At 49.5% G+C, this 12,689-nt stretch overlaps 1 protein-coding gene across 1 annotated transcript; it reads left to right on the top strand.

Annotated features, from left to right (window-relative positions):
- Positions 1 to 4,426: 4,426 nt before the first annotated feature.
- Positions 4,427 to 12,535, top strand: RRP7A (ribosomal RNA processing 7 homolog A). Its single transcript, XM_074941742.1, has 7 exons — positions 4,427 to 4,560; positions 5,812 to 5,954; positions 8,554 to 8,679; positions 8,937 to 9,060; positions 10,111 to 10,208; positions 10,973 to 11,171; positions 11,990 to 12,535. The coding sequence occupies exons 1-7, from the start codon at positions 4,497 to 4,499 to the stop codon at positions 12,073 to 12,075; spliced, it is 840 nt and encodes a 279-aa protein (XP_074797843.1). The 5' UTR covers positions 4,427 to 4,496; the 3' UTR covers positions 12,076 to 12,535.
- Positions 12,536 to 12,689: the final 154 nt, after the last annotated feature.

Genomic DNA, 12,689 nt, shown 5'->3' with positions numbered 1-12,689 from the left:
TGTTACCAGCAGAGGGGGCAATGGGCTTTGTTGCAAGGATAGGTGTAGTAGGTAACTTCTGGGTACTCTTCTGGGTCTGTCAATCTGTTTCTTCACTTCAGCAGGTGGGTATTGTAGGTGTAAGAACGCTTGATAGAGATCTTGTAGGTGTTTGTCTCTGTCTGAGCGGTTGGAGCTTTCATCCAGACCACACCATACGATCCATTGTCTACAGCCAAGCTCTACGATACAACCGCATTTGCTCCAACCCCTCAGACAAACACCTACAAGATCTCTATCAAGCATTCTTACAACTACAGTACCCACCTGCTGAAGTGAAGAAACAGATTGACAGCGCCAGAAGAGTACCCAGAAGTCACCTACTACAAGACAGGCCCAACAAAGAAAATAACAGAACACCACTAGCCATCACCTTCAGCCCTGAACTAAAACCTCTCCAACACATCATCAAGGACCTACAACCTATCCTGAAGGATGACCCATCACTCTCACAGATCTTGGGAGACAGGCCAGTCCTTGCTTACAGACAGCCCCCCAACCTGAAGCAAATACCAGCAACCACACACCACACAACAAAAACACTAACCCAGGAACCTATCCTTGCAACAAAGCCCGTTGCTAACTGTGTCCACATATCTATTCAGGGGACACAATCATAGGGCCTAATCACATCAGCCACACTGTCAGAGGCTCGTTCACCTGCTCATCTACCAATGTGATATATGCCATCATGTGCCAGCAATGCCCCTCTGCCATGTACATTGGCCAAACTGGACAGTCTCTACGTAAAAGAATAAATGGACACAAATCAGAGGTCAAGAATTATAACATTCAAAAACCAGTCGGAGAACACTTCAATCTCTTTGGTCACTCACTTACAGACCTAAAAGTGGCAATTCTTCAACAAAAAACTTCAAAAACAGACTCCAAGGAGAGCCTGCTGAATTGGAATTAATTTGCAAACTGGATACAATTAACTTAGGCTTGAATAAAGACTGGGAGTGGATGTGTCATTACACAAAGTAAAACTATTTCCCCTTGTTTATTTCCCCACCTACTGTTCTTGTAAAGTGCTGGAAATGGCCCACCTTGATTATCACTACAAAAGGTTCTCTCTCCCTCTTCCCCCCCCCCCCCCCCCCCGCCGCTGGTAATAGCTCACCTTTCTTGATCACTCTTGTTACAGTCTGTATGGTAACACCCATTGTTTCATGTTCTCTCTGTATATAAAATCTCCCCACTATATTTTCCACTGTATGCATCCGATGAAGTGAGCTGTAGCTCACGAAAGCTTATGCTCTAATAAATTTGTTAGTCTCTAAGGTGCCATAAGTACTCCTTTTCTTACTACCAAAATGGACATGGTCAGTCCACATTATTGGCAGCTTAGAGGCAAATGAATGAATGGAGCTTTGAGACTGAACAACCCTCAGGGTTGAAATATACTAGCGAGACAATGTGGAGAAGCTTGTGTTGCTGCTGTCTCCTCCGTATCTGTTGTGAGAGAGGCCTTCAGTTTACAGGTCTTTTAGGCATCTCTCAAGAGCTCTAAGCTCACAACAAACATTTAATTAAAAGAGTAGATCCTAACTATGCACTGTCAGACCCTTTTGGCAATTCTCACTTCATGAAGGTCTACAACAGTTGTAACAGTGGAGGGGAAAATATGTTCCAGTGTTCATTTACACGGTAATCTTTTTGGAGCAGGGACAGCACCGAGCCCAATGGGTGCAGAACCTGAGTAAGGTCTTTCAGTGCTACTGCAATATAAATAAGGCTACAAGAGTTTTTGGGAACCTTAAACAGTAGCACAACTCTCCTGCCTGGCTCGGTAAACTTTTGTCTGTCCTTTTCTCCCAGTAATAATATTTTTTTTCAGGACAGATGAAATGTCTGTAAGGCCACTGACCTTCCAAGTGGTGGAGTGTGTGTGTTTGATGATAACCACAAGAATTCCTGTGCTGCATCCTTACTTTGAAACATCCATATGCTCTGTGGTGGTATATTTACCCAGCCCATCATGACCTCTTTAGGACAGGAGACTTGAGTTGTCTGCATTGCCACTGCATTGCAAAGCCTCTTTACGTGGATGCTTACCTTCCTTTTCCCATTTGACAAGAAACGTGGTCTTTAGCCTGGCTAAGGCTATCAGGACTGTGTGGAGCAACAAGCCCTAGAACTGTCACTGACCACTTCGCAAGCATGTAAACAGAACCTACATGGTGAGAGGCTTTAAAGGTCTATCTTCCTGATAAAAATGCAGCCTCATGGCTCCAAAAGGGTTTGTCATGACCGTGAGTACTGCTTCATGGACACAAACCTGCAGTAACTCTAATCCTTTTAGAGGACTGTTGCCCTATTGATCTAGTTAGTTCCAAAGGCAGCAAGGCATGGTATGTTCTGGTCTGTCTCTGTCTAAAAATGTTCCCCATAGTGAATTATTATGCAGTTAACCAGGAGCTTTCTGGTTTTATACACTAAGCCTCAGCCATAGCTGGAGAAAGGTTACAGGACTAGGTGGATCACTAATCTCCATATTTTTGGCATAGGAAGTTCCTTTACTGTTATGCTGTGAATGTAGACACATGCTTTAATAGTACTTGTTTAAGGAAGAGGTTTATATTAAGAATGGTCACATTATTGACATTGTGATCATAGGTCAAACCTGGGATAATTTAACTGACATGGAAATTTATTTAGAAGGCCCTGGCACACTTCTATTTCCCTACAGCCCAGGAGCTCAAGGCTGACCATTCAGAATGTTCGGGTTATACATATACGTAATGGAAAGCCTGGGTCAAAGGTGAGTTCTACTTACAGACCTTATTTGTAGAACTCTAATATGATTAGAAAGTTACCAAAAAAAAAAAAGCATTTATCATGTGTTAGCTGTAAAGGCATAGCAGTGGGGGATCTTGACCTTGGTCATTTCTCAGACTTTACTCTAAGTCTAATGAAGGTCACCTTTCCCATGATGTCTACAAGGTGTTCAATCATTTATCCGTATCCAATTTTTATTCATAATTTAAATAAACCACATCTTGCCATCCTTACTGGATCAGCCTGTTCTGTTAATCTTGGTGATTTAGAAAATCTACCCAACTGCTTTAGGCTTCCTATCACAGCTCATCCCTACCTCTCCAAAGGGCTCTCATATCTGTGGCAAGCAGAAGTTAAAATGGTTGAGAGAGTGCTTTGACTCGGTCAGTTGAAAAAATCTTTCTTTTTAAAGAAAACAATTTGTCCCATGGGAGCTGGGATTCTCGCGTTAAAGAGAGTGAGGGAATGGGGCAGAGCCTTAGATTCAGCTGCTCATTTCATAGGATTCCATCTTTTTTATTGATTGTCTTTAAGCATTCTGCCACCTCAGTGATTTAGTATCTTCCAATGACAGGTTAGATTGGGTTGTTAGAGATTTGGTTTGTGTGAAATGAAGTGGTGGTTCAAGTCCAGTTTCCAGTGGCCCAAATCTTCACATCACAACTGTCTGCAAAGATAGGTAACAGAAAATTCCTCTCATCCCTAGGGTTGCACTCCACTGGGAATTGAGACGTGGACAATAGTGGGGAAGACAGAGGAAGAGCGATTTGGAAAGAACGTGTGTTCCCTGGGGCTGCGCTGCACCTCTTATGGGGACAGAGAGGTGCTTTTAGACTCCAGGGCTTTACATTTACCTCCTTTCACCAATGAGAATTTTTTTTTTTTTTAAGTAAAACTAACATGTTGGAAACAGAAGGGAGAGAGCATGCTGTGCTGCCTACACCTGGAGCTCTAGTGTCTTCCAAACTGTCACAGCTTTCCTATGCAACTTTGGCCACAGTACTTAACCTTCTGCCTTAATTTCCCCATCTGTAAAGCAGTGATAATACTTGGCTACGGCAGGATTGTTGTGGGGCTCAGCAGAGTTCTCTGAAGCAGCAAAATGCCCTGATGAAAGTGCCCTAGCATGGAAATTGCTGTAGTTATGGAAAGGGCCATGCCAATGCATTCGCTGAACAGGGTGGATGAGGCCTTGTGGGGCAGGAGCCGGTCTGCAGCTGTGTTCCTTCTTTCGCACCTCGGGGCGCAGTCAGAGGCGCTGTAGCCAGGCCTTTAGGAAGGGGGGGGCGGGGGTGAGGGCCCTGTATTTACCCGAACCCCCCGTGCACGCTCTGACTGCACCCAGCCCCGCGCTGGCAGAAGCCATCACGGCGACAGAGCCGCGCCTGTCTTAGCACCACCCTGGCCGCGCGCTCCCGCGCACACACCCTCGCACCCGGGGGGCGGGGGCGGGGGCGGGGGGGGGGGCGCACGGACTGGCTCGCGCGGCTCCGAACGGCGCCTTTCTTCTGAAGCCCCGCCCCCTACCCAATCACTGCGTGACGCCGGCTCCCCCGCCGCCCAGCGCGAGGGGGATGACGCAAACGCTCGCCCGCGAAGGGACTACAGCTCCCGGCGGCCCCTGCGCGCCCCGGTGTCCTGGCTGCTGAGCTGACGTCACCGACCGGGAGAATAAGATGGCGGCCGGCAAGGGGAAGCCTGTGACTGCCGCGGCGGCCGGGGCCCCGGCAGGCTACACGGGTAACGGGCTGGGGCTGTCTGTGGGAGGAGTTTAAAGGGGGGAACGTCTAGCCCGAAACCCCGGGGTCCCCCCGCCCCAGCGTAGCCACAGGGGCTGGTCAGGCCCAGCTCTCCCCTCACGCGCCGCCGGACGCGCAGGAGCCCTCTGGGCCCCGCTTCTTACACCCGCACCGCCGCCTGGCCTGGGCGCGGGTTGCTCCGCACGCTGCCGTCCCCGCGCCTGCCTGCCCGCCCCGCAGGGCACCGGTCCCGTGGCGCCCTCCCTGGCCTGGTGCCACAGCACAGCCAGAAGCTCCAGTGTCATAAGCAGGGATCCCCGTTTTCTGTGATGTCCCCCGCCACAAAAAAATTCTTGACTTAAAAAACCATAAGTCTGTGTCCCCCCCCCCCATGATTAAAATGAAACGCTGAGCTTAAGTTTCCCTAGCCACGTTATGTACAGGTATCAACTGAACACACAAAGAAAAGGAGTACTTGTGGCACCTTAGAGACTAACCAGTTTATTTGAGCGTGAGCTACAGCTCAACTGAACACAATGTTTTACTGATTTATTTACAATTTTTAAACAAGCTGCCATCAATTATTATAATAAAATTAACAGACTTGCTCTCTGGCCGCCCAGCTCTGAAGGCAATACCATACCAAACCAACTTTATTTCTGTGCCGCTGCTGCTGGCGGCGGTGCTGCCTTCAGAGCGGGGTGCCAGGCCAGCAGCTGCTGCTCTCCGCTCTGCCTTCGGAGCTGGGTGGCTGGAGGGTGGCAGCTGCTGGCCAAGCACCCAGCTCTGAAGGTGGCACTGCTGCCAGCAGCTTTTCATGCTCTCCTCCCCTCCAGAATACATTCCAGGCACCACACACCCACCCACCCCCAGTTTGAGAACCTGTGGAATATGTGATACTGGTACTTCCAGTAAAATGTAGTTAATATATGTTTTTATTTTTTCACAAAATGTAAAATTTAAAGAGTCTGTAAAAATGCAAATTCTGTGTTTTTTCCATGGCAAATGGATTTCTAGGATCCCTGGTTATGAGTAAAGCACTTTGCACCTTGACACACTTTCCTGACTTGTCAGGACTGGTGGGTGTTGAGGGAGATTCAGAGATTTATTTGTGGGAGCCAGGTAGAACCTAGTTAGGCAATGAAGTCAGCAACTGATGGTGTTGCCTCCTAAAATACTTTCTGGAACTTGATGCTCTGCTGAAGTCAGTTGCTGTAAATTGCTACATCTCTTTAAAAATTGTCCCTTTTAGCCGTTCCAGTTAAGCTTTCTGAGAAGCAACAGTCACCTCACTACCTGTATGTGAAGGAGCACAAAGTCAGAGAAGGCACCGATACTACCTACCCTCCACACCGTACTCTCTTTGTCCTTAATATCCCCCCGTATTGCACAAAGGTAAGTTGTTGGTAGGGTTGTCCACTTTGGTTGGACAGATTCCTGGAGATTTCATCACATGACATAATCTTTAATTCCTGGAGACTCCAGGACAATCCTGGAGGATTGGCAACCCTAGTTGTTGGGCTGGAAGAGTTATGAAAGGAATATGTGAATGTGGTCTTTTTACTGGGGGCTGAAGCATAACCAGAAGAGCAGAGAGGGATGCTGTAACAAGTACAGGAACTCCTCACTTAATGTCGTCCTGGTTAAGGTGGTTTTGTTGTTATGTTGCTGATCAATTAGAGAACATGCTCATTTGAAGTTGCGCAAGGCTCCCTTATAACATTGTTTGGCAGCTGCCTGCTTTGTCCACTGCTTGCAGAAAGAGCAGCCCGTTGCAGCTAGCTGGTGGGGGCTTGGAACAAGGGTGGACTGGCAGCCCCCCGTCAGCACCCCACTCCGCTAAATGCCCCGTGCGGCAGCCGCCCAGCAGGCTATCAATTGCCAGGCAGTTCAGCTGTCCCTCCCCCCCACTGCCATGTGCTGCTTCTGCCTTGGAGCTTCTCCTGGGAGCCTCCTGCTTGCTATGCAAGAGGGGAGGGGAGGGGAAGAGGGGTGCTAATGCCAGGGTGTCCCCCTCCCTCCACTCCTTTACCCCATCCCCACAGAGCACGGGGACACACGATAGGGCTCAAGACGGAGGGAACTTGCTGATCTACTTAAAGGCAGTGTACTCAGAGTGGGGTCAGCATATTTAAAGGGGCAGTGCGTCTCTCTCACACACGTGTGCACATACATGGTGTCTCTGTCTCTCTCACACACGTGCGCGCACACACACGGTGTGTGTCTCTGTTTCTCACACACATGTGCGCGCACACCACAGCACTTTGGAAAGTGGAGGGAGTGGTGCACTCCAGTGGGATAGCGTGGGTTCGTTAGCATGGGTCCAGTTTCCGCAGGGAATGTTTGCAGCCACTGCCATGCATCTATTGTGTTTCTTCCCTCCGTTTGTGCTGCCTTGTAGAGTGTGAGGCTACATTAACAACAATGTGTTAACCCTTGAGGGCTCAGCCAAGTGCTAGTTCATCATTTAGCAGTAAGGCATTCCCTGGGAAATATCCCACCCTGTGACTCCACTACCTCAACCAAGCTTCACAATCATCATTACTATGTACAGTATTAAATTGTTTGTTTAAAACTTATACTCTGTATGTGTGTATATTTATTTATTTATTTATTTCTCTGGAACCTAACCCTCCCCCCCTTACATTAATTCTTATGGGGAAATTAGATTCGCTTAACATTGTTTCACTTAAAGTACCATTTTTCAGGAACATAACTACAACATGAAGTGAGGAGTTACTGTATGTTAGTACTTGTATGGGAGAGCTGCACGGTCCAAATGGTGGTGCAGGGAGAGGGTGACGATGACATAGTAAAGGTCGTGCTTCCCTCTGAGGCTTTGTCTAGAATAAGGAAAAATGTGTTTTGTTTGTTAGCTATAACCCCATTTGAAATGCCACTTGGGATCTAGTATAGATGCAGTTTAATACCTTTTAAACCCAGGTTAGCTAGTCAAAGACAACCATAGTGTGGAGCCAAAAGTTCACCTTGACTAGCTAACGAGTTTTTGTAAAATCACCCTTTGTCCTCGTTACTAGTTACAGGGGGATCACTGAAGCCCATGTCTGTCTGTCTTGCCTGTAAGAAAGATAAATTTGCCTGGTGCTCCTCCCATTTTGTGACTAATCCAGTAACCATGGGAAGTTGCCACAGATTTGCCCATGCAACCACCTCAAGGGAGCTGCAGTGCTTCTGGAGCTTATTGATTCTACTAGGGACTCTGTTACACCAGTTCCACAAGGAAACTGGTGTAAGCTTGTTCAATCAGCACAGAGGTGTAGGATATCATTGCATTTAAAGGTCCAACTGATAGGCCATCTCACTGACCAAAGGATTAGCGGGGCTTCATAGGAGCTGGGTTTGATCTTCATTCCAATCTCACTCCTAAAATGTGTCTGTGCTTCAAAAGTTTGTGCATGTTTTTTGGCCACGATGCAGCTACACAGAAGGATAAGCTGATACAGACACAGCTCAGGAGTTCTTGGCACTGTGTTCTGAAAATCTGCTGTGAGCAAATTTTTTCTAACAGCGATGAAAACATGTGAGTCCTGTGCTCACTATAATTTATCCCAGAGCAGTTGCACCACTATTTGAAAACAGGTACAAAACTTGAGTGTGTGCACTCCCTTGTGGGCTGAGGGTGCTGCAGAGGCTAGGTCTGGCTCCTTAGTGGTAGTTGCGCTACCAGATGGGAGACCCAGGCGAGGGGGGCTTGCTCCTTGATCCACCAGTTGCAGGAAACATTGTGAGGCATCAAACTCTGCCTGTGAGGGGAATATCAGAGGGCTTCCTTGTCACTCAGCATTGACAGCTGCAGATGAGTACAGGGAGAGGGTTACAAACCATCCTTTGCTGGGAGGATGGTGATGGCTGCAGTGTGGAATCTTTGCAAGTAGGAGGGAAACAGGTACAGTGGAGTGTGTAGCCTCCATCTCCCCACGGGAGGGCACACCGGTGAGCCCTGGTCACTTTTCTCTCTCTCCCTTGTATTAAGGCATGTCTGTCCAGGCTGTTTTCTTGCTGCTCATCTGTCCAATCTGTGAACGTGTGTGAGAAACCGGGGCCACGAGAGAAACCAGAGGCGTCCAAGTCCAAATTCTTCAATCTCAAGACAGTTCCGGTAAAGCTCAAGGGAGACTCTGAGAGGAGCAGAGGGAAAGGGGGCATGCTGTAGGAGCTAGGATGGAAAGAAACCTGAGGTGTTGGTGGGGAAAGAGGCCTCCTGAGGGATTCTTCAATTTTTTTTAACTATCTCCTGGCAACCCCAGTGCTGGCTGGAGCCTTATTTCTCTAATAAAGCTGCTCGTTCTGTGGAACTGCTCGCTCTTGAGGGTGCTGATTGTCACTGACTGTACCAATGTGCTGCCTTTTCCCTAGGGATTCCGAGTGGCTTACGTGGTGTTTAAGAATCCGGCTGGGATACAGGCAGCCAAGTCCCTATCACTGCAGGGCCCTCTGGTGATATCTTCAGAGAGTCACCCTGTGAAAACCGGTATCCGCAGTAAGTCATCTGGTGCTCTCCAGACTTGTCGGGGGGAGGGTGTATTGGAGGGGTGTCTCATCTTGGCTATATCCCGTGCCATAAAAGTGCCATCCAGGTTGTGTGTCAGTCACCCCTCAACAGTGATTCTCACGTGCCGCTGGTTGAGCTGGGAGTTGTCCAGCATTTCCCCTGTCCCTTCTCCTTTTGTTCTGCATTCCCTGTATTCCTCACTCATCCCACATGGAGCTTCTCATGCTAGTGGGAGGACTTAGTTCCTGATCACAGGCTCCATAACCAGCTACTCTGGAAGGGGGGGGGAGGTCTACAAGGGAGTTGCAGTTGTCACCCTTGTATGGTGCCTTGGTCACTCAAATGGTTGTGCGGCCCTTATCCATAGTCTTTCAGTATCTTCTCTGGTTTGGGGGAGTTGGCTTTGACTTGCTTACAACTGAGAATGAGACTAGTCCCCATTCCTATGGCACCATGCATTGAAAGATCCCAGTGTGCTTTACTGACATGAATGAATTATCCAGCTGGGAGCACAGTCCATGGCAGAGCCAGGATTTCCTGTGCTTTGGCTCCTCCTCCTGCTGATGCTGACATCCTCGCTTTATTTAGAATGATGTGATGCACTGTAAGGAGATGTTAGGTCCTCACAGCAGAGGATGTTAAATTTGACCTTTGAATGTTTAGGGCCCTGGCTGGCTTGTGTAGTGGGGCATGAAGCCACTCTGCTCTGACATGGGATTCTCCCTGGCCCTAGATGTGAGTGGCTCTCTGCTATTCTCCTCTCACAGCTGTTTGTTGGCCTGCGTGAAAAGAGCTGGCAGGCATCAGCCCAGATCACAGTGAGAAAGGTGCCTGGGTCCCACAAACCACTGTGGCCACATTTGTCACTCATTGGCTCCCTTGCTGGCTATCTCAGCAGGCAGGCCCCGGAGTGATGACGTGGAGACTGACCCCCTCTCTGGTCCCTAGAGTTGTTCTGTCCAGGGCTGCATTGAGGTATCTTGCTGGGGGTAGGCTCACTGCAGAGGCAGCTGCTGACCTCTTCCCTCTTTGTCTCAGAGTGGATCGCCAGTTATGCAGCTTCAGTGGTGGATCCGGCAGAGCTGAAGGCTGAAGTGGACACCTTCATGCAAGCCTATGATCATAAAATAGCAGAGGTAGGAAGGGCTGATGAGATAAACCAGGCAGGTGCTTTCTTAAGGGATTCTCTGTGCCTTGCAACTCCTTGGGGATTGTCATTGCTGACTGGCCTGTTCGACAAAGCAGCTCTTTGAGCAGCAGCAGGAATGCCTCAGTCTTCCAGTATGTCACATGCTGTCATAGAATCATAGAATATCAGGGTTGCAAGGGACCTCAGGAGGTCATCTAGTCCAACTCCCTGCTCAAAGCAGAGCCAATCCCCAATTTTTGCCCCAGATCCGTAAATGGCCCCCTCAAGGATTGAACTCACAACCCTGTGTTTAGCAGGCCAATGCTCAAACCACTGAGCTATCCCTCCCCCCTGTCAGTTTGTCCGTGCTCTTTATCGGGGTAGCTGGCTGGGCAGGGCCTCCTCTTTGGGCCCAGGGTTGCCATCTCCCAGTTGCTGGCAGGCAGCGCCCAGGCACTAGGTCTGACCAGGTTCCATTACCCTCCCCACAAGCTGTGGTATAGTTACACACCAGCTCTTGGGTGACCCAGTGCCCCCACTGGCTGGGATTATAGTGCTCACATCCTCAGCCACTTTGCATTACAATCCTACAGCTCCCCAGAACACTACCCTGGGCCTTCTCGCATGGCAGAGCAGCAGGTGCTGGGATTTTCCATGCCCTTGGGGTGTGAGGGAGGTGTTTGCTGGGTGACAGCCTCAGGAAGCTGTTGTGGAATGGAACCAGTTGGCTCATGACTAAGCTTCATTTTCTCCCTCATCCTCCTTACGTAGGAAGAAGCCAAAGCAGAGGAGGAGGAGGGTGTTCCGGATGAGGAGGGTTGGGTGAAGGTGACACGGAAAGGCCGAAGGCCTGGTCTCCCCCGGACAGAGGCTGCCAGCTTGCGGGTGCTGGAGAGGGAGAAGCGAAAAAGAGCACGCAAGGAGCTACTCAACTTCTACGCCTGGCAGCATCGTGAGACCAAGAGAGAAAGTGAGTTGTGTAGGCAGGGGGTGACTATCTCCTTGTTCCCAAGCGTCACAGTCTGAACACCCCCCAGTCTGGGTTATTTGTTTTGTCACCAACACTGTGACGGGTGAGAGTGGCCACCACTGCTCTCCCGAATTCCAGGCACAGCTGCAGGACAGCCAGCCGCACCACTTCAGGCTGTGATCCTGTCAGATCTTCAAAGCTAAACGGGGTTGGTTCTCTGGTCAGTATTTGGATGGGAGACCTATGAGGAAAACCCAGAGAAGTGGTGTTGATTCAGATGGTCACATTTTCCCCTTCCTAGTTAGTGCAGAAGTAATACCAAGCAGAGTGCTGTGGGGTGCTTGGGTTGCTGTCTGAATGGGACATGATCATGAGATCCTTGCTGTCTTGTTCTTCTTGATTTGATTCCATGCTAGTCTTTGTAAGAATATGTTTGCTAGCCTCTGTCTCCTTTCCAAATTCCTGTTTAGGTGGCTCTGTTCTCAGTTCCCCCTTGAATTCCCAGTGAATATAATTTTCACTGGCTGCGTACAGGCAACTGTATAAAAGTAAACAGTGTCATGGTCCACCCCAGATGGAACTGCAGCGCAGCGGTAGAGAAGTGAGTCCCTGTATATGCAGCACCAAATTCAGCACTGATGTAATGGGAATTGCATCCACTTAACTTGAGTGGCTGAGCCTGCTTGTGCTGGGACTAAACTTGCTTCTCAGTCAGTAAAGAGCTTTTGAGAGCTGCCAGGGTACAAAGCTCTCGAGAAAGGTAAATTTGCTGCTCTTGGTAATGTGGCCATACCCAACCCCCCTCTTCATCCTTTCAGACATAGCCCAGCTGAGGAAGAAGTTTGAGGAGGACAAGCAGAGGATTGCACTGATGCGGGCCCAGCGCAAGTTCCGGCCATACTGAGCCACTCTGGGCGCTGCCACGTCCTTGGATGTTTCCGCGGAAGGGCGCGTTGAGAAGTTTACGGACGGAGCACGTTGAGGGGCCTCTAGGAAGTGCAGTGACACCGATTTGTTCCCTCTGCTGTAACCTGGGCCCTAAATGGGAAATCCCTGGTGGTTACAAGTGGTGGACCGGGTGGAGCTCTTCATCTGCTGAACATGCCTCTAGTGGCAGCAAGCCCAGCACAGAGACTCCCATTAGCATGACTCATGTGCAGTGCACAGGCTGCCGCCCTTCCTGTAACCAGCCTTCATGTTTTCTCTTAGTGCACTGTCTCCTCTGGACACCCCTGTTATACCAGCTCCCCCAGTAAGGGACGAGACCCACCCCCACTCCTGGATGACTGCAGGGGGGCTGCTGCTGAATCAAAGGCAGCAGAAGTCCACTGTACATGAATTGTAAATAAACTGCCCGTTTCCTATGTGCCGCCCAATTGCCTTTGTCAGCTCGCAGCTCTCCACATGCCTGCTTGAGTGGATGACAGGGCGGGAGGCCAAGCTAGTGTATTGCCTGCCATGGTGAGGGTCCTCCCCCTCCCCCACTGAGATGGGCACTTGTGACTCAGGGTTTGGGCA

Source organism: Natator depressus, chromosome 1 (assembly GCF_965152275.1).
Source record: "Natator depressus isolate rNatDep1 chromosome 1, rNatDep2.hap1, whole genome shotgun sequence".
Lineage (NCBI taxonomy): Eukaryota > Metazoa > Chordata > Testudines > Cheloniidae > Natator > Natator depressus.
The sequence above is the reverse complement of the archived record's forward strand: the minus strand, read 5'-3'. Positions and strand labels throughout refer to the sequence as shown.